Source organism: Platichthys flesus, chromosome 11 (assembly GCF_949316205.1).
Source record: "Platichthys flesus chromosome 11, fPlaFle2.1, whole genome shotgun sequence".
NCBI lineage: Eukaryota > Metazoa > Chordata > Actinopteri > Pleuronectiformes > Pleuronectidae > Platichthys > Platichthys flesus.
The window spans coordinates 18,916,600-18,938,963 of NC_084955.1; the positions used below are offsets into that span (position 1 = coordinate 18,916,600).

At 42.8% G+C, this 22,364-nt stretch overlaps 1 protein-coding gene across 2 annotated transcripts in view; it reads left to right on the forward strand.

Annotated features, from left to right (window-relative positions):
* The window catches only part of grik5 (glutamate receptor, ionotropic, kainate 5), a 34,704-nt gene extending 17,618 nt beyond the window's left edge, over nucleotides 1-17,086 (forward strand). Inside the window, exons 12-19 of one of the 2 annotated variants that reach the window (XM_062400090.1) lie at nucleotides 193-306; nucleotides 890-999; nucleotides 1,247-1,420; nucleotides 3,211-3,376; nucleotides 4,367-4,592; nucleotides 8,411-8,539; nucleotides 10,308-10,474; nucleotides 11,736-17,086. In XM_062400090.1, the coding sequence (XP_062256074.1) occupies nucleotides 193-306; nucleotides 890-999; nucleotides 1,247-1,420; nucleotides 3,211-3,376; nucleotides 4,367-4,592; nucleotides 8,411-8,539; nucleotides 10,308-10,474; nucleotides 11,736-12,371 (1,722 nt within the window). In that variant the 3' untranslated portion in view covers nucleotides 12,372-17,086. The remainder of the gene's footprint in view (nucleotides 1-192; nucleotides 307-889; nucleotides 1,000-1,246; nucleotides 1,421-3,210; nucleotides 3,377-4,366; nucleotides 4,593-8,410; nucleotides 8,540-10,307; nucleotides 10,475-11,735) is intronic. The other variant, XM_062400091.1, reaches the window with a different exon arrangement.
* The last annotated feature ends 5,278 nt before the right edge of the window (nucleotides 17,087-22,364 follow it).

Sequence of the window (22,364 nt, forward strand, 5' to 3'; positions counted from 1 at the left end):
CGAGGACAGAATTGTATTTTTCCCGTGATCCAGAGCTCTTATTTGTACCGTAATGTTCTCATGCAACGTCCAGTGTTTTTGCACAGCTACCTGACCACCTCTCGTTTTTTTGTCCACCACCTCTGTCTTTCTCTTGCCCCCCCTCTATGATCTATCCGTCTGTCCATCTGTCTTTCCCTGTCGATCCTACAGAAAGCGGACCTGGCCGTGGCGGGCTTCACCATCACGTCAGAGAGAGAGAAAGTTATCGACTTCTCTAAGCCGTTCATGACCCTGGGGATCAGCATCTTGTACAGGGTTCAGCTGGTGAGGGTGTTATCCGGGGCTGTGGGGCGACCACTGGGTGAAACTTACACTGGAGCTGGGACTGGATTTCATTTCTACCGTGTGCGCTGCTCTCAAGCGAGCGAGGGTCACACAGGAGCCGATGACAGTTGCTTCAGGAATCAGGCTGTGGATCTCGTCTTCTGAAGCTAAAGCTTGTTTATGTATAGAAAGTAGGATGCTGCAGCCACTGGGTCCACAGTGAAATGTATTGGTGTAGTTTAAATTGCCCAGTAAGTCAGTGCTCTGTAACTCGGTGACTGTGGCAGCTGTACATTGCTAATGAGGTTTTGGGGCTAGGCCAAGTATGCTTCGGCAGGAGGCATTATGAAATGGAGCATTTATGGATTGTAGCATTAGCGTATCACAGCACTGCAGACTTGCAGTGGGAGTGCAGTGAAGGACACTGCCCTCCTGTGGTGCAGCAGGGACAATTACTGACTACTGGGACATGACACCTTCTTTTCTATCACAGTCGGCCCTCCTGCCTGTTTGTCTGTCTGTCGGCGCCGTTCTGTTTCTTGATTGTCCTTCCTCTCCTCTTCTTCTTTTTTCACCGCATCAGGGTCGGAAGCCTGGTTACTTCTCCTTCCTCGATCCCTTCTCTCCCGCTGTCTGGCTCTTTATGCTGCTCGCCTACCTGGCTGTCAGCTGCGTGCTCTTCCTGGCTGCAAGGTCAATACATTACATCACACACTGTACTGATAATCTGCAGCTCACATCTGTGCTCTATCACCATTTGTCTTGTCGAACACTGGTTGCTTGTCACATACCGGGATGTTTTCTACCCAACACAACCTCCTGCAGACAGTTTGACAAGTATCGAGTGACTGATTGATGAATGAATTGGCAGAAGTGCATTACCGTTCTGTAGTTTGACCTGGTTCCACTGGACCCCTTGTTTCCCCCCCCCCCCCGACAGGCTGAGTCCCTACGAGTGGTACAACCCTCACCCGTGTCTGCGAGAGCGCAGGGACATGCTAGAGAACCAGTACACACTGGGAAACAGCCTGTGGTTCCCTGTTGGAGGCTTCATGCAGCAGGGATCAGAGATAATGCCCAGAGCCCTGTCGACCAGATGTGTTAGTGGGGTTTGGTAAGTATCTGAATTGCTCTGTGTGTCTGTGTGTTTGTGTGTTTGTGTGCCCACTTCCACTCAAAAACATGTATTTGACTTACTATTGCTATTGCACAGTGAGGGTGAATGTTTCACCCTCACTGTGTGAGGGTGAAACACAGGGTGAATGTTTCACCCTCACTGTGCACACCGGTGTTAGAGTTTGACATTGAAAGCAGTTTTCATGTACTAAAGGGGAAAATGTCCCAGTGCTCAGCTTTAATCGGAGCTCAAGACTTGTGCAGGTCTAATTTGTGACATAAAAACTACTTTGGAAGCGAATCTTTTTCCTTTGTGCAACTTCCACAGTGGAATTTGGAAATTTGAAGGACACATTCATCGAGGATGGAGACTTAAGTGAAGCAGGCAAGAATTTGAGACCAGCAACAAACGAGGATGAGGACCAAGGCCTTTTCTGTTATGGCACCCTCTCTATGGAGCAAACTCCCAGAGGAGATCTAAGGCTGAATCCTTATACTCTAATAAATAGCTCTTACAAAACTGCTCTTTACTAGGCTTTTGGTCTTACTTTAATTTTGTAACTTTACCACACAGATGTTATAAAATTAGTATTCTTAAAACCTGTATTTAATTTATATATTATTTTTTATTCATATCTCCCTTTTACTTTGCTTCTTTATATAATGGTTTGTATTCATAATTCGTATTAAAAAGCTATATAAATGAAGTTTATTAATATATAATATTATTAAAATCAAAAATCAATTACTGGCTACCTCATTCCTTAATCAAAAACCTGCATTTTTCCTTGTGCACATCTGCTGTGTAAGATAATGACTTTCGGGGATTTTCGTCATATAGCTGACGCGTGGCTTATACGTTTCGCTCTTGAAGAGCTAGCTCTTCATGCAAACAGAAAACGCTAAGCCCACAGAAATACTGTCCCAATCGTTTTCCTGTGGCAACAAGAGTGAGTGTTAAAAGAGAGCTGTGCTGAGGAAGAAATAATAATCGCTAAGAGCTAAGGAGATAAAGGGTAAAGGAAGACAGGAAGGGAAAATTACACTGAGGTTGAGCTAGATATGGAATAGAAGTGATTATTAAGTATAGTGAGTACATGATATTCTTCTGGAAGAAAGTTTTTAGACGTGTAGTTCAGGTTTCTAATTGTATAGTATTTTATTTAATGTGAGATGCTATACATCTCTTTATTATTCATGCAGAGGAATCTCTACTCAGGCGGTTTTGCAAATCAATGAGCAGGGCCGATTAATGGAAATAGTGGCTATGCATGATTATTTCGCAAAACTTTGAGAAGCACAACAATTTCTGCTTCAGCTGTTTCTCAATTGGCAGATGCAGAAATTAAACTGAATGACCACCGTTTGCCAAACCAGCATCACCTTCCTCTACTCTGTACATTTATTATGGCAGGAGGGTTGTTCCCATTATCTTTCAGACGGTTCCCCAGTTCTCCTGTAGGATTTAGGTTGTCTCAATGTCTTCCGTCTCTTCCTGTAGTACCCAGACTGACTCAGTGATGTTGAGATCAGGGCTCTGTGGGGGCCACACCATCAGTATTTTGTTCCTCTCGTCACTGAACTCAGCTCTTTGTGTTAAGGTTAAGTTGTTGTACTGCAGAGTAGTATTGGGACAGATCCGATGGTATCTTGAGGGTATTACACGATTTATTTTAAGTCCCCAAAGCTGTTTATTGATATTCTGTTTAAAATGTCCTCTCCGTCCACATCACACATCCCCACACTAACCTCTTTCCCTCTTCTTCTCCTTCTGTCTCCTCCTCGTAGGTGGGCGTTCACCCTGATCATCATCTCCTCCTACACGGCCAACCTGGCGGCATTCCTCACGGTCCAGAGGATGGAGGTTCCCATCGAGTCCCCCGACGACTTGGCCGACCAGACCAACATCGGGTACGGCACCATCCACGGAGGGAGCACCATGACCTTCTTCATGGTACGAGCCACTGCAGATGAATATAGGATTTGTCTCTGTGTTTGGCACTGTTTGTGTGTGTGTGTGTGTATCTGTTTGTGTGTAGATGTTATATTGTGCTATTTGTGATGGCAGCCGGATCTACTCAATCTGACAATTCCCTGAATCTCTTTATTACGACCATTTATCGTGAAGTTTTTGTGTTTTTGTGTTTTATTGTCGGGCCTGGAGTGAATGCTTGTCCTCATCTTTGCGACTTTATCTTTGAGTTCCTCGTTTGTTTTCTTTATGGCTGTTTGTGTTGAGTGGCTGACTGCCTGTGTTTGCTTATGAAAGCGATTCCGGCATCTGTGTTGGCATCTGTGTTTGTCATAGATCACGCGCATGTGTGTGTGTGTGTGTGTGTGTGTGTTGTCTTTGTGCGTAGGTGTGTTTACATGTGGGAGTTTGTGTAGGTGAATGTTTTAAAAAAAACATACTTGTTTATTTGTGTGCATGTATGGGAAATGGCTAGATGCCAAGTTGCTTTTTGTGTGTGTGTTTTCTTTCTCATGGTGTTTGTCCATATATATAAGTAAGTGTGGTATATATTACCCCACTCATTGCCAAATACACACACACACACCTTCTCTACACTCAAAACAACATGTAATTGTACTCATTAAACACTCAATCCTCGGCTTGGAGCGTGCCTCGTTCTGCTCAGTGCTGCAACCCCCTCCTGTTTGCTGATTTACCTCCATCTGTAGAAAAGATGTTGCATCAGCTGCGCCATGAGCAAATAATCTGTTGCCTTAATTCATCTCACTTTTTCCTCACTCTCCCGTCCTCCCCTCTCTCCTTTTACCCTCTATTTGCTGTTTACGTTGTACTCAACTTGTCATTATTCACACCGGAGTTTCTGATCTATGTGTATTTTCCATTTGATTTCGTCTTTTAATACCAATGATAAGATATCGATGTCTGCGGTCAGTGTTGAATCTGCGTTGATGTCTTCTCGTTCCTCTGCAGAACTCACGTTACCAGACCTACCAGCGCATGTGGAACTACATGAACTCCAAGCAGCCCAGCGTATTCGTGAAAAGCACCGAGGAGGGCATTGCCCGTGTGCTCAACTCAAAGTATGCCTTCCTGTTGGAGAGCACCATGAATGAATACCACCGCGGCCTCAACTGTAATCTCACAAAGATCGGCGGCCTGCTGGACACCAAGGGCTACGGCATCGGCATGCCACTGGGTAACAACGCTAATTTAGTATTTTCACAATTCTCCTTGTTGGACCTGATGATGTGATAAATGCAAAGAAAAGTGATAAAATCTAAATAAATAGAGGATTTCAAACAAAAACACACAAGAGAGCAACTAAAATAGTCTAGATAATCCAAATGTCTTAATCTTATTGGGGAACTATTCCAAAGTTTAGGTGCTACTGACTAGAAATCCCAGCTGCCCCCGAAGTTAACTTTTTTTAAATGAATTCTATGATCAACATAAAGCCAGAGAGGTAAAAAATAAGTGTATTGTGTGACCTTGTGTTGTATTGTGTTAGGAGCCAATAGCAGCAGCACGTTGAATGGCTTGTCAACATTGCTGTGATTTAGTGAGACAGGTGAAAAGGCAATTGCAGCAGTGCAGTCGTGAAAGTTTATTAGCATCTCCAATTCAATTCTTGACACAGCATGACTGACAAGGTAATAACTTCCAATAAGACCAATATAAAATATAATCACACATATGTTAAATTGCTTGGAATACAGTGCGCCACAGTAATCGTCACAATTAGAGATAGTCATTGTGTAAAGCTATCTGCTAAGTTGTTGCTTTTTAATTATAGTCCTTATTTAGAGATATATATAAACATACATCCATGTATATGCATAGTGGGCTCTTGCGTTTGAATATTGAGTTACTTTAATTTGATAACATTTTAAATTGCTGCTATGTTAAATAAACAACTGAAAAAAAAAACACCATCGAGCGGAGAGGATGCGATTACACACAGTGTAAAATATGATAATGAATGTATGAGTCTTCCAGTGGGCCTATGAAAATGTTTTGAGAGGAGATTTATACATCAGTATTGATTTATTCAGGGTCGTTCCTTTCAAGCTGTGCATCTAAAAGCACACGAGGCCCTGTGGCAACCACTCAATCCTCTTTTGTCTTATTGCCTCCACTCAATTGCCCGAAGGTCCAAGGCTGGGATTGGCATCGTCAAGCGTTTAAAGGTCACAGAAGGTCACAAATATAGCTGTCATGTCAACGCACATATTATTTATCCATAAAGGCCCTAGATCGACTGTGAAATCGACAAAAAGCACATAGTGTTATAAACGAAACCACGAGGATTGTAACAATGACCCGTTTTTTTTTGGTTCCATACGCTGCTGCAGTATTTTATTGTAACTGTGCCGTGGCTTGTAGATTAAGGCAAAGGAATAGCAGGAACTAATTAAAGCAGGAACCTATTAAATATGTATGGTTTTCTGGGTTCTACATCCAGTAGTTAAAGAAAACATTGACAGAACAATAGCTGTGAGATCAGGCTTTTAACAAAGAAAAGAAATATTATCACAAAGCATGTTAACACACTGGCTCGAAGGCTTTTAATGTCTTGATACAAAGCAACATGCGCTTGCAGCCACCCATCACATTAGGATTTCTCTCATCACATTGTTTCTTTTCTCTTTTCAAACAGCATGCACAGTTTTTCACAAGAAAAAATAAGGGAAATTAAAAGAATTAAAGGAAAGTTTGGAGAAAAATAAATGTAAAATGCATATAGATTTTCTTATTTCCCTCTCTGCTAATAATCTCACTGCACTTCAAACTCATTTTGCAAACCCTTTCAGAGGTTCTGACCCCGAGACTGGAGCTTTGTTCATCTCCACTGACATGTCACACATCCCGCCCCGGACATCAGCAGACTCAGCTTACTTTCTAATATCAGAGGGCTCAGAGGACAACAGTGACAATGCAGTAGACAAGGAATGTCCATGTTTTTGGACATTAAATTGTACTGCATGTAACTGAAGAGATACAAGCAACAAAGTCACCAGATTAATAAAATAAAAGCAGAAGCAGAACTCCAGTGCAGTGTTGGGGATTTAAACATGTTTCAAGCCCCTGATTGTCAGATCTACTGTGGTTAAAAATGTATAAATGCCATGGATAACTTACATTATTTAGAAATGCTCCTCTTAAAAGACTGTTTTATATGCTTAAAGGTTATATATATACCTATACAGTTGTAAATTATTCACTCTCAAAAGATGTCGCATCAGGAGCACCAGCATCTTGAATTACAACAAATGCCATAAGCAACAAAATTGACCCCAAAACACACAAACAAACCTCCCCTGTATTCACAACAGCACAAAAACACAACAATCCACCCAAAGCCATTAGTGAGAAAAAGCCACTTCTATTTCAAGTCAGAGCTCTCTCAATATCTTTCTTAGCTGAATAGCAGGGTTTCCTCAGTGGAGGGAATCGTGAAAGCTTGATTTCACCTGAGCACTGTGTACTGGCCTCTTTGTTGTGCTTTGTAAACTCGTGGAGGGCCCATGGAGCTTCTTGCTCCACTCAGGATGCCATTAGTCAACAAACATACTTCCATAGAAAACAGTTTGCTGCCTTACTGTTTAAAATCTCTTATAAATGATGACCTTTAAGCTCAAGGCTGAGTTTTTTCACAGAGACTGGACTCCAAAAATAGTCAAGGACACAGGGTCTTTATTCTCAGAGCTATTTAGAGAGTGAGGTAGTAGGTCACCTATAGCCCCAGTGACCTGTAGAGGAGGAGAGTGCTGTTTGAGTCTGCTGCACTGGTGAACACAAGTTCTGGCAGAGAAATAGACACGGTGTGAGTGAGCATGTTCCACACAGAGCAGGGGGGTTCAGCACGAACGATGAGGATTTATCTTGGATCCAAAACCCTGAACCTCATCAGGAGAAGGGATAATAACTCTAAACCTGGGAGAGGAAACATCTGCATGAGCTGCTTCCCCTGCGTCAGTGCACAGCAGCTGTGATGTAACCCACTCGGAGGGCGAGGGATTTTTATGGAGAGAGGGTTTCAGGGTCTGCATTGAGGTGGGGGGGAGGGAATATTGTATTTTTGAAATTGTTTGTCAAGGTGGGAGGTGATTTATGGCGTCTTATAGATGATAACAGCTTGAACAAGTGGTTATCCAGGACACTGGGGCTGGGGACATGTTTCCTTGTTTTTGCTCTTTCAACAGATGGGTTTTTAGGGTTCTGATTTATTATGAAACTAGAAGAAGCTTAGAAGAGCGTATACCTCTGCCAAGGCCCACCTTCCCCCTTTAAAGTCAATCAAACTGCACCAATTTGCACAGACTCATAGATGCAAGTTCCCGATCCATGAATTGTTGCCTGGGAAACTGGATGAAAATGTCACAAAACGCCCGACATGCAAAGTGAAAAATAATTCCTCTGATCCAGACCCTCTCCATGATTTTAATAAATGTCTTCCCTGACCCATCCTGCATCCTTCCACCATGTTTTGTGGTAATCCGTCAAATAATGTTTGAGAAATGCTGCTGAAACACAAATGAAAACATGACCTCCTTCTAACTGGTTAGCAAGACAGATGTTGCATAATAAAAAACATATATAAGCATATATATGAAATCAAAGAAAATATATGGTTTAAGTTGAGCAGACCCTTTAAATCCTCTCGGCCCGTTCTACTGTATCTGGTTCATGACATGCTTGTTATTCCTTCTGACCAGCAGCTGCTCCGCTGGGCTCAGTCTGGATGTATTCTCGCTCTTTATCCCTCACTAATCCTCTCTTTATTCTCACCATAAGATCACTCGTAGCCATCTCTCGGCTGCAACCGCAATTCATACTCTGCGACTCGTCCTCCTAGCTTCTTTCACATTTTTCCTCATCCCACGTTTTTTCCCTCCTCTTCTGGAATAATCCTCCTCTTGTCCGGGCTGTGTGTGTTTTGTTGTTTTTCCTCTGCACCTTCTTCCCGTCCTCCAACGCTCGCTCTCTTATCCTTGCCTTCCTGTCGTTTGCCAGGGTCTCCGTTCAGAGATGAGATCACGCTGGCCATCCTCCAGCTGCAGGAGAACAACAGGCTGGAGATACTGAAGAGGAGGTGGTGGGAGGGGGGCCAATGTCCCAAAGAGGAGGACCACCGTGCCAAGGGTCAGTTGACCGCAGCTGTCTGTCTCCACTCCCTTCTTCTCTCTAATGTCCCCAGTAATAGTCTCCTCACTCTCTGCTACAGTCCCACTAATGGCTAATGCCTAACCTAAAGTCCTTGTGAAGGGTGCTTAGCACAATCTACTTTCCCAAATGTCTCCTGTTTGTCTCAGGTGGTGTGTAATGGAAATTGTATTAGAGAGAGTGTGGGTTTTTATGTGTGTGTGTGTGTGTGTGTGTGTGTGTGTGTGTGAGAGAGTGTTAAAAGTCTGTGCCTGCGTACATGACAAAGACAATGAAAATGACTCTGCATTAAAGCCGCTGCTGTCAGAGGAAATCCTCTTTTAAAAAATGGTTTCAATAACTTTGAACAAAATGCTCTGTGCCGGATGTTTCAGCATCAGTGAGCTTCATCTGAACACTCCAGCATTTCAGGGTGTTCACTCCATCACGGGGCATTTCATCTTTTTTTTAATTCAATTGGAGGAGCACTCTAGCGATTTGGTTTTGCACTTTCTTAAGGTTGGAACAGATTTAAGAAGAAGGGTCGAATTTGAGGCTGAGAAATTGTGATTTTTAGTCCTTAGGACGAGAAAAGCTCCATAAATACTGAGAGAGTCCTTTCAGACCCTCACATAACACAGGCTGTCAACCGGGTGGCGGATCGAGGAATTTTCTAAAATAAGAGGCCATAAAGGGGCCACAATTTACACGGGGAAGCCAATAATGGGTCTAACATCATGGCACAATTCCTGATTAAGAAAAGTGCACATTTAAGTCATTCCTTGTTCACTGTAAGCTCTTGAGCAAGGCCACACATCATTGAAAATAGTTCCTTGTACTTCATAGAAGATGACTGACTGACTGACCAATCCAGATTTCAGACCTGTGCCAACCCCAGATGATAAATGTGACCTCCCATTTAACGGATTAGTTCACCAGTTTTGACAAAAATTTGCTGAGACTTTAATGAGAATCAATACAAAGCTACAGCTGGTTATTTTAACTTAGCATTCAGACTGGAAATGTTTGTGTGTACTAATCAGCTAGCCTCAATCGAAAGCTAACAAAGTCTGGCTATCAGCAACACATTAGCTATTGTGTGTAACCTGTGCAAATAAAAGGGCACAGAGGTGCGGTTGTTAACACCCCCACAGCAAAAAGGTTCCTGGTTCAAATCCCGGTTTGGCTTGTGGAGTCTGCATACTTTCATTGTGTTTGCAACATGTTCTCCAGCTTCTTCCTTCTTTCCCTAGACATGCAAATTGGGTTTATGTGTCTAAATTGACTGAGAGTGAATGCTTGTTTGTCTCTGTGTGTGGGTCCTGCGACACCCTGGTGACGCAAGCAGGATGTACTGCGCCTCCTGCCCAAAGTCGGCTGGCACTGCATCCAGCTCCCTCCGCCATCCTCCAAGGATAAGCAGTGTCTGACAAAATGGGAAGCTGCTTGTGTGACATTGGGACGAAGCTTGTACATTTGGACAGAGTTTGTCTCCAGTATTTAATCAGCGGCTGTCTAGGACTTCATATTTATTGATTTCATCTAACTCTTGGCAAGAAGTTGGAGAAAGAAAATGAAATAAGCCAATATTTCCCAAACTATTGAACCATTCATTTAACAGAGTTCCGCTTATGGCACAGAAAACATTATGCAACAGTTTTTACTGGCTGCGCAGTACTCCCTGTGTCTAGTCAAGACAAAATGGCCTTTTTATCAAAGTGTTGCATGCGTGTGCTGATGTCTTCTCTCCTGTGGCTCATTCTCTCAGGTCTGGGGATGGAGAACATTGGGGGCATCTTTGTGGTGCTGATCTGTGGCCTCATCATTGCCGTGTTTGTGGCCATTATGGAGTTTGTGTGGTCGACGCGCCGCTCGACAGAGACCGATGAGGTATGCCCCCATACCTGCCCTCGCCGACACCACAGACACACCCCAGTAGGTTCCCATGGCACCCCGCCAACCCTTTTGATTACGTTGTTTCGTGGGTGTGTGAGTGTGGGTAGATTTTCTTTTTTCCTTTTGCCTCCACTGATATGTTCGTTTGTTGGTCTGTGCGTGCTGTAACGTTTGAGGTTATGTGCATGTTGAGATGAGAGGAATGTGCCCCTGAACTTCTGTGGTGTCAAAAGACGATAAAACTAACAGAGACTTGGATTCTACTTTGCATGCCGTGCCTGTTTTGAAGTCACCGTGCCCTTTTTTTAGTGTTTGGTGTTAAACCGTGTGGCAGTTTCAAGTGTCTGCGAGCTAAACTTGATGGTGCGAATAAGCAATATTGAGAGATGCCAATATTTGCTTGCATAAAGAAGTAGTGTGATCTTTTTCCCTGGCATTAAATGTCATGATGTATCTTCTTTTACATGCCTCACATGTACGCTGGTATTCTTCGTTTCCATTCTTGGATTACTTCTACCCATCTCACTGTGCGTCTCCCTCTCTCACTCTCTCTCTCAAACACACACACACATATGCACAAACATACACACACACTCACACACACACACACACACCTCCCCTCATTCGGCCATCAGTGTCTGTTCTCCGATTATGAGTCCTGTTTCTGTTTATGTGAGCACATGACTTTCTATTATTATTTCAGTGAGAGTGGTGTTTGTGTGTCGTGGACGTGTTGATGCATTTTGTTCGTTGTGTATCCCAGTAGATATTATTTAAACATGGGGACGTGTGTGTGGGGTTGTGCCGTTTGTGTGTCTTTGTTTGTGTTAGTGCACCTGTAGGCCTGCCTGTCCGTTCATAGTGCACAGTGTCATAATGAAGTGCCCATAAACTAAACGACATTTCGGTGTTCTGTGTGTTTGGATTGTAATAACTCTCTGCTCCTCGGTTATTCTCCCATCTCTACCCATCTCCACGTCCTTCCCCTTCACCTCCTCATTTCTGTTTTCAAAATTCATTTGTTGATCTCTGTGCCCTCGCTTCTCCTGCAAACTTTTCGTTTACCATGCCTTACTACGCCTATTTTCTCTGCCTTGTTCCCTTTTTCCGTTGTCCTTTCATTTCTTTTGCGTTTTTCCCTCCGCCCTCTTATTCATGTACTGCCTTACCACTGTCTTGTTCGGCTGCCTGCCTACTTTGTGTCTGTTGCGCCCCTCCTACCTTTGCCTCCCTTCCTTCCCTTTTCCTTCCCTTCCGTCTTTCCTACTGTCCTTCCTCGTCCCTTCCCTTCCCTCTCTAGGTGTCTGTCTGTCAGGAGATGATCACAGAGTTCCGAAACGCCGTCTCCTGTAAGAAGAGCTCCCGTATGCGGCGCCGTCGGCCCCTCAGCAGCTCCGCGGCCCTGCGCCACCCGGCACGCATCGCTCTGGGGGCCCCTCGGCCCCTGCGCCTCGTGCGGGAGATGCGCCTCAGCAACGGGAAGCTCTACAGTGGAGCAGGCCCCCTGACAGGTGGTGCTGGAGGTGGAGGAGGTGGAGCAGGAGGGACAGGGCTTTCAGATCTTGGTCCTGGACCGCAACGGCTCCTAGATGATCCCCTGGGTGCCAACACTACCCCTCCTCCACCGGCCCCCGCCCCTGTGATGCTGCCTGCCCGCAGCTGCACCCACGTGAGGATCTGCCAGGAGTGCCGGAGGATCCAGAGCCTGAGGTCAGGCAGCAGTTTAGGATCGACGTCGACAAGAATACCACCTTTATCGGCACCCCTGCCCAGGTTACCCCCTCCCCCGCCTCCATCCTCATCCAACACAGACAGTGAGGGCGGAGGGGGGCCCAGCCCGAGGCGGCTACATCACAGCCCCACACCTCATACTGCCCGACCCCTTCCACCTCCACAGAGCAGCAACACCACAGACCTACTGGTGAACCAGGACTGAGACCAGAGGTGTGTGGGCGGGGGCGGAGGGCTGCAGGTAGCCAATGACATGACTGAGGAACATTTGGGCTGCTCAGAAAAACATTGCTCGGCTCCGCAGGTGAAACTCATCGGAGAACAAAAGAGGGAAAAACGGAACTCTGCAAGGTCATCCATTAGAGAGCGAGGCAACCGGATAGACAAGGAAGACTGTAACCTGTTCTCCAGGTGAGCTTGCGGCCCACAGATACAGAACTGGCTCCAAAGAGATAGTGGTTGGTTAAAGCTTCTGTGAGAGAAATCTGAGCCCAGAGGTCACAGACGACGGCTGTCATTGGCTTCCTTTCTCTCTCTCCGCGCTCCCTTGTCACTTAACCTTTAGATGTGAGGCCGTTGGTTTTCTTCCACAGACACTTGCCTGGAAGTTGACCGCCCCTCTAGTAAAATGAAGCCTTGTTGGAGGACATACCGTATCCGTATGTGATTTAAAAACAGCAACTAAAAAGACTTTCAGAGAATTATTTCCTGTTTTTGTTTTGGTTGTGTTTATTGTTTTGTTACCATTGTTCTAAGTGGCAATTAAATACAGACTGTGCGTGACAATATGGTGGATTATTACATAAGAAACTTGACTATGGTTAATTGTGTTCATGATGTTTTGTGTCCCTCCCTGTGCCCCATAGCTGCTTTTTTTGGCTGGTGTCAGGGATTGTGGATAAAACAACTTCAAAACCGCTTCATACAAACACTAGCAGAGGAAACTGTTGGCCTGCCTTTCTTTACACTGTGCGTGTGTGTGTGTCTGTACAAAATTGTGCTTCCTGTTAAATCTGTCTGTAACTGCTCACACTGAGGAGAACCATGTACCCAGCACCCTTCTACTAATGTTAGCTAATCAGATGGCCAGAGACCGGGGGAGATGGAGGGAGAAAAAAGAGATAGAAAGAGAGAGAGAGAGAGAGAGCAAGGGCTTTGAAATGTGAAATTAATGTCCCTCGTTATCCTGGGTAACGCTTGCCAAGACTCCTTTTTTTTTCACCTCTGTTCACACGGCAAAGAAGAGATAGAGAGACCGATTGAGCCGGAGCCAGGGAGGACAAGATAGAGAAGAACAGAGAGAGAGAGAGAGGAGATAGAGGAGATAGAGAGAGGCAGAGAGGGAAGGTACACAGCTGAATTTGAATGAGAAATCCCAAACTGAACTACTTCAATTATTAGATCTGTCCTGATCTGTTAATTCTGGGCATCTTTTAAGGGGCTTGTTAATGCGCCAGCAGACTGTAGCCGCAGCTTCTTCCCTTCCCTCTGCTTAACAGACAGACTTGGCCGTCCACAGCACAGACTCCTGCCAGAGTGATAGACTCAACACAGCCCCGTCAATACTGTCTCAAGCTTTTGAATGCCTAATTACTCCCCTCGGTGGCTAGGGACCGATTCAGGAGAGGGTTGAGCACAGGAAAACAGGCTGATAAATAGATTTGGAGGAAATACATGTTTTTCACTGCGGCTGGTTGGAGAATGCGGTCTCTCTTAATTGTGTTGTTAATGCCACAGCCCCATACTGTCCGACACGAACAACCTGAACAGTACACGTGCTGCGGCACTTAAAGGAACACACTGGAGGATTTGCATGTTTCAGCCCTTTAACTTTGAGTGTGTGTCCACTTAACATAACCGCCAACGATTATTCAAACCCTTCCCTGGATTTAGATTCCTAATCTTGCAAGTAGCCACTGTTTTCATCGCAAATTATGTTAATGTTTAATAGCCGATCCATCACAATGAATGTTAAATAATATGTGTGGCTATAATTCTTTTATAAATTATAATTTTTTTCATTTTCAAGGAATCTCATGAAAAGACCAAAACAAACATAGAGCTCCATTGTTGTCATCAAACAGCCAAACCATTCACTACCACGAACATGAACACCTCAGTTAAATAGCATTTTCTACTATTTTTAATGGGGCATTCTGTCTTTATTAATATGACATTAGGTGTGAATTGAGAGCGGAGAAGACGCACAGCAAAGGCCCGGGTCGGAGTCGTACCTGCGGCCGCTAGAGGAGCTCTCAAGCCTCCATATTCCGCCTGTACTTTACTTCTAATACTCAAAAGCATATAAATCCACAGCTGAACCTCATCCCCCTCAAGCACTATTCTGCTTGACTAACATTTGCTTAAAGCCTCAGTGCCCTGCTCCTCTAGGAATTTACTGTGCCTTTTTTATTTATAATTTTTTTGCAATGAAACTCCTTATGTCGTATTTGTTGCGTGTTCGCTGGAAACAAACGGCTGTGGAAGTATTGAGAGTCGGACAAATGCATTGTTAGTTTTGGTCTTTTACGTAAGATTGGTCGACATTACCAAAATTAGAAGGGCACTCCGAAAAAACGCACACACAGTCCCCTCATGAAACCCCGTTTAAATTCACTTGATTTTTATCTGGATCTGCACAAAATTACACACACTCAGTCCCCACACTTTGCTTTGTACAGTTTTTATAGGACAACATGAGATTATTTAATTTGACAGTCAAACAGAAAACACTGAATTTGGAGAGGCTGCATCACCACCTCCCTCATCAGCTGTTTGTGGGCGGATCGATCATCATAATTAGCTGAAATGAATGAAGAGCTTCTCTCCACTGACGTTTAGGAGCTGATTTATAAAAGAAGGACAGGCAGTCGACTTATTTACACTGAATGTGTGGCACATCAGGAAGTATTGGTTGCTGTATGATTTCTGTTTTGTTTAGGTTAAGATTAAGATGCATTTATTTATCCCAACCACATGCACAGACATGCAAAGGCACACTCATGCAGGTAGGGAAATTTAACTTCTGCTTTTAACCCATCTGGTGCAGAACACACAGAGCAGTGAGCAGCCATGTACGGCGCCCGGGGAGCAGATGTATGGGGGGTAAGGTGCCCTGCTCAGGGGCACTAGACAGGGTAGGGAGAATCCTCTTGGATTTTTGGACAGATCAATCCAGGTTCGTCTTTTGTTGTCTCTCCGTGGAGTCGAACCAGAGACCTTTTCTGCCCATAGTCCAAGTTTCTGCCACTTGATCACCGCCAGAGTGGCGAGGATTTGTCTGTGGTGTCCCACCTTTCTGAAAGAATCCCTGCAGAAGCAACTTAAACTCGGTCAGTCTGTACTTTTGTATTCCTTAATACATGATTACTTCAGACATCACATCCAAGTCAGAAGTAAACGACACTGCGCTCCATTAACGTCAGTGTTTGTTGAATCTGTTCTACCAATCAGTTCCCAAAATGTTCCCTGTTGAGTGATTCCCTGTGCTGAACCATGGGGTACTCACTGTTAATAGATACAGTTTGATACAGCAGTTATGAAAAGCCTCTCTGGCTGGTGTGTTCAAGGAAACGCGGATATTCAAGATTTGAGTGTTGGCTGATGCAACATTTCCAAAGCATGTAATTGCCAAATTCCCATTATGCTGTGCGTATTTGCCAATTCTTTAATAGTTTGATTTCCTGACAGAAGAGATCATGAATGTAATTTTTCAGCCGCTGATTACCACTTCTCAGAAGTCAATGTTTTCCTGTTCCCTGAATGCATCAATGTTTTTTCTCCCCTAATTTAAAATGACAGTTTCCCCGTCTGGGCCAAGATCCTCGTGTCTCATTAACCCGCGGCTTCCACAAGTCTTGTGTCTGTGGAGAGCTACCAGCTGCCTCTTCCACCTGTAGCTGAGGTTTTATATGCTTTCATCATTGATAGCATCACACTGTTGTGGTACATGATCCCTCACTTGCTTCCCTCCCATGTATATTCAGCAGTATGTGTCTGAGGTAACGTGCAAAACCATCAATGCATCCCTTTATGAATCCCTTTATAAATGCAGACATTGTTGTCGGGGCTAAAATTGCCGAGCTGTATAAAATGATCATTTCGTTCGGTGCAACAGATTTCTCCACGCTGTTGTGTTGCCGATAATGGCCGATAACATTGTTTGCTTTGCACACGTTCTGCTGTTGCTCTGAATGATGGCTGTCAGCAGAAGAGTCTCTGTCTCTGTTTACCTCTGCCTGTGTCTGGAATGCTGACAACACCACATGAGATGAACTGTCTCCACAAGACGTCAAAGTGTACACACACACACACACACACACGCACACGCTCACAAACACAATCACGCTCATCAACCACATCATGATTTCTTGTTATCGAAAGGATATTGTTTTCAAATTTGTCTTCGCAATCTCTTTCCCTCGTCATCTTTGTCTTGCTCTGTAAACAATTGTCCCTAAAAAACAGCACCATATAGCTTATATGTGGCCATCTACAGCTTTAAAACATGTTTTGCTGCAATGCATTATTGTGAAGAGGCAAGAGGACGGTGCGAACCATAACCCCAGTACGAGTAGCGAAGGGCAGGGAGGGTCACAAAACAAATCCGAAGGGGTGTCTGAACGGTCACTCAGCAAAACAAACCTTTTTCGTTTACCTTTACGTTCTTTTCTTTGATATTTTTTCATATTTCTATACTAGTGCTAAATGGATTATTAAAACTGACGATGAATATTATGATTAAATTGTTGTTATTATTCCTACTGAGGAGCAGGAGGGTCTATCGTGTGCTTGTGGGTGCAGGTTGGTGATTGGGAGGCATCGGGCTGAAGGTGCAATGATGTTCTGCAGAGCGATCGCCCAGTTGTTCAAACCTATAGACACACAAACTTCTTTTGGAATAAAATGATACAAACAGTCGCACAGTGACACGTGTCTTTGCTTTGCAAGTGGAAAGTGCCTCATAGACGCATTCGACTTCACGGTTGGAAGTTTGTTGAGGTGAAGCAACTTTCAAATGCTTCATATACAACCACATACTTGGGAGTTTAGTCTAGTTGTTCCCAACCTAAGGATCACGCTCCTACAAAGGGTCGCAAGATAAATCAGAGGGGTCTCGAGATGATTTATGTGGTAGGGAAGAAAATAAATGAAGTTCTGATACACTCTTATATTAGATTTTGGCCATTTTTCCAAGCTGTTGTGTTTCTGTGAAATGTCTTTGTTGTCATACTGCTCACAACTCAAACGTTTGAAATGTAGACACCCTAGGAGTCAAAAGCCAGTCGCAGAACAGTGTATTTCATTAAGTTCCTCATGTTTAATACAAAACATGGCTCTGAAAGGAAACTGTAGTTGATGCATTGAAACAAAAGGAGCGAGAAGGTGCAGAGGCGTAACAAATGCATTTAGTTACATCCCAACACTGCAGAAGACATGACAACTCTATGGTAACTGAGAACTAAGAAGGGTGATGCATGTGCACTGTATAAACCCCTAATCTGGCAAAACTTGACTTTCAATATTGTAACGAGAATGATAAGTTGATTTAAAGAGGCTGTTGATCAGGTTTTGCATCATGTTGGTTGCACAAATCAAAGCATTAACACACCACATGATTTAATTATCTGGCTTTATAGTGAAATCATGACAACATCATTCTCAACCTTTGATTATCAATCATTATTTGATAAGATAAAAGCTTTAGGTCATGTCTAACGTCCTAGAGGATTTATTTACTATGCATGACATGACTTTCGGACTTCATCGTGTCTTCTTCAGGATTTTATGGGGTATACATTTCTGATTAATATATGTTTGTATCTCCAGCCCTATTATTTGTAGAGATATCCTGGAAAATGTGTTTTTCAGACCATATTTTTGTTGACCTTCACCTTTGACCTTTGACCAATCAGCTCCGAAAGACCTTAGTCGTCTGGGGAAACCAATATTGTATGCGTACGCACACACACTCTAAAACGCACACAGACAGACGCACACATACACACACACACTCACACACACAAACACACACACACATATTACACAGGGTCAAAAACAATATCCTGCCTGAGAATGAGAAACCAAGCATGACCACAACAAATATCTTGCAGGAATTCTAATGTAACACCACTTAAATAATATTAATAATAATAATAATAATAATACAAATCTTATACTTAAACAACGAAAATAATAATTTTGTCATGTCCATTCAACGTATTTGCCAAATTTCAATATAAAATGAAAAGAACAAAGATGAGCCTGTAAATGAGCTTGTAAAATGATGATGATGATGATGATGATGATGATGCTACTTTGCAAACCATGCATGTCCCGTTACTAAAACCAACATTGATCCACCATTGTCCACAAACACATTAATGAGCCGCTGCTGAACCGGCTGACACATTCCTTCATTGTAATGAAACACTGGCACCCGGTGGCTCGGCTGAAATGAATAACGCCAAACTACGTGTAAAAGCTTTTTTATAGATCCAGGACTCTGGCAGAAAGCCACAGACCGAGCAGGGAAGTCAGAGCTCTGAGAGTTTGACGAATGCTTTGTTGATGCTGCTCGTTTCTATTTGATGATTGTGAGTGAAAAACGCCATCACCTGGATCTGACCGGAAGAATAAATTTAGTAAAAGGAAATGAAACAAACAATGGGAGTAAAATAATATGGTGCCGATTATAAATCAAGAAGAGGATGTTCCCTTCAGCTGTTCAGTCCCTGAAGCTTCAAATCTGAGTAAGACAATTGTGTTGAGTTCAGTTAGTTTGTGACTGACTAGTTGATTTCAGGAGATTCTATCCTAACAAATACAAACTCTTAAATTTGCTTTAATAAAACAATAAACAACAAGAATAGAATTCAGTAGAGCTCAAGCCTGTGCCAAGGCCCGACAGACCCCTTATGAAAACACATTTAAATTCACTGGATCCAGATTTGCATTTGGATCTGCACTAAATTCCCCACACATGTGAATAACAGTTCCCTTAACATGACTGATTTCTTTCGTCAACAAACGTTTGCAAAAACACCGATTTCACAATGTTAAGGAAAGCGAAGAAAAAAAACTCCTGGATCTGCCCCCATATTGATGTCCCATGACGTGTTCCTTTGTGTGCTTTGTTAACACATGGTTAAACCTTTTCTGATCACGTAAACTGCAGCTGCACTATACAAATACTCCTGGAGCATTCATCCTCAGGAACATCTGCATCTGTTGATGGTGCTGGCGCTATCCTCAGTGATGTTAATTTTAAATTAATTCAACCATAACTTCAGTGTCGGTATTCACCCAAATAATTTGATGATAAATTCAAACACCTGTTTATGAAGGTTTTTATGATCGTGAAAGTAGTAAAATAAGGGAGAGACATAGAGGTAAAGGTACTTCAATACCCTTCTGCTGTGTAAGAACATTATTTAACTTTTTAATTCATTAATAAATATAATTTACCACTATTTTATTTACCACTCATGTGATAGACCATTTCTAGGGTTCTCTCTACTTCCTGTTGAAAAACGCTTTACATGCTCACCTTGAACAACAAGGCCGCTGCACATGTGCGACCTCGTATTTATAATTTCTCTGCCCCACAATCTAGAGAATTGGGAATTTGCAAGAAACAGGCGATGAGGAGCAGGGATGGTGTTTTTCTTTCGTTCTGGTGGCAGCAGACACTGAACCTGATCTGTTATTCTGTTTTCTGGTCTTTGGATGAACCGGTGTGACAGGGCGACATCAGGCCCCAGGTATCCAGTCACTTCAGGCCAGACACTGACTCCTTCTGCCTCCAGAGCTGTCAAAAACATATAAGGTGATATGGTGGCAGAAGCAAGAGAGAAATGGAAAATAAATGGCAAAAAAATTCTCGCAGCTTTTACTGAATCTGACTTGTAGTTTATCATTCAGCAAACACAAAGGCTACCTTAAGGATTATTATAATTCAGTCTATTAGGAGTTAGTGAAATTACTTTATTTCAAGTTCAAAGTCGACAGTAAAACACTTTACATGACAGAATTGACTTTTAACCTTTTCATTTACTTTTGTGAAGCAGCTTTGTTTACCAGTTCATGAGGTGGGTAATGATTATTTAATGTTTCTCTGTGTTCAAGAAAATATTAACGACAACTACACTGAATATTTAGAAATAAGAGCAGATGGACATCTTTTGTTCAGCCCACATGCCACATACATTCAATTAATCATCCAAGTATAGAATAAAATGTTTTGTCTAAACTCGTTAAGTGAAATAAATCAACCTCAGCATCCACTTTACAGGAGTTGGACAGAATAATAGATGCACCTCCAATACATTAGATGTGCTTGTTGTTAAATATACAGATTTAAAATAGAAATAAGCTGCAGTCCCCCAAAAAAAGGTTGCAAATCTGACTCTCCCACAGAAAACATAGGTTAAAATATCACATTTCTCACAGATGTGTTGATGCTGCTTGTTTCTATTTGCTGACTCTGATAAAAAATACAGAACACCATCACCTGCATCTGATAGATTTAGAAAAAGGAAGTGAAACAAACAATGGATATACAACAATATGGTGCTGTTTAGAAAGCAAGAGGAAGAACTACGGATTTGTTTCCACCCCAGCAGCTCAGTCACTGAAGCGCCACATCTGAATAAAGACAAGCGTGTTAAGTCCAGTTCTTTTGTGTTTAATCTCTAAATGTTTTTACTGGAGAGAATGGTTCAATGGCCTCCTCCAGTAAGGATGTGACTCGCAATAGAACAGCGACCTCATGTGATCAACTGATGGAAATATAGAGAAACACTTGATTCTGGACATGAAGGACAATGTTTGATTCCAACAAACCGGATTTTGAGTTTTTAGAAACATGAGAATCAGATTTGAATTCCTCCGTCAAAACTGAAGCAGCTGTAAAGACTCTACTATTCTAAATTCGTTCTCCTAGAGTCTCTATATTCTGTTGTTCACATCTAATGTTGGAAGTGACTGGAAAAAAAAACATACAAAAACAATACTAATAGTTTTATTTTACAAATTAAGTGTTTCCAATTGATTTCAACCCAAATTCATTTAGATTTTCAATGTTACCGAAATGTGTTAATGTTTCCTGATGCTACTTTGAGGATACACTGTCCCCACAGTGCAGACTAATGATGCTCATCAACTTTAAACCCTTCTCCAGATAAACACAGTTATCTGGCCTTCATCAGAACGTTGTTTCCTTTACTCTTAATTATGGGTTGAGTTCATTTCCTTTTAAGGAAACGCTGTGGTAGAAATGTGTTATCTGAAAGGCAGAAGGCAGAGCTCATGATTCAGATGTTTTTTAAATATTAAGCAAGACTATTACAAAGGAAAAAGGAAGCCATCACTATACATCTAGAGACGTTGTTGGGATAGGGTGTTGTCTGTCACTGTGACACACCGCCACCAACTGTCTGGATTCATAAAATGGCACGTACACAAGATGCAACAGTTTCTACATTAGGTATTTATTGCACTTTTCCAGTTTTATTGGCTGTCATACATCACTGCTATGTGCAGATATGCAGAACCTGTAACAATGTACTGCCAACTTACGTAATGACCAACTTCCTTGCACAAGAGATCAGAAACCTGTGTGAGGTTGGCACAAGCGGTTATTGCACAACCACTACCCCAGCTCTGCAGTCCAAAAAAATACTGGTAACAAAAACTACAAAAATAAATAAAAGTTAAACTTGGGTGAAACACACAAAAAAAACTCAGCTCTGCATTAGGCAATGTCCCTTTAACTATTGGGCCCTTTGCAGTTTCCCTGACTCGACTCTCTTCGCCACTGCCCACTCCCCTTGTGGCTTGAAGGGTTCTGTCAAATTTGCAGTTAAACCCATTGGTAGTTTCCTCTTTACATAACAGATGAACATTGTGGTGATGTTTAAAAGAACTGCTGGGAGTAATCTGCTGAGAAACTTCCAGTTTAAGGGTTCCTTACACAAGAGATGAGAAGCCTGTGAGGTTGGCCGAAGTGGTTATTGCACAACCACTACAGTTCTGCAGTCCGAGTGTAGTAGTTTTTTATTTGCAACTTATTTCCCAGTGCAGCAATATGTGAAGTACAGGTCTGAACTAAAAAAAAAAAAGTCAGAAGGAAAAAATACCCAAAATACCAAAATATATCAAAGTTAAGCTTGGGTGAAACACCAAAAAAACTCAGCTC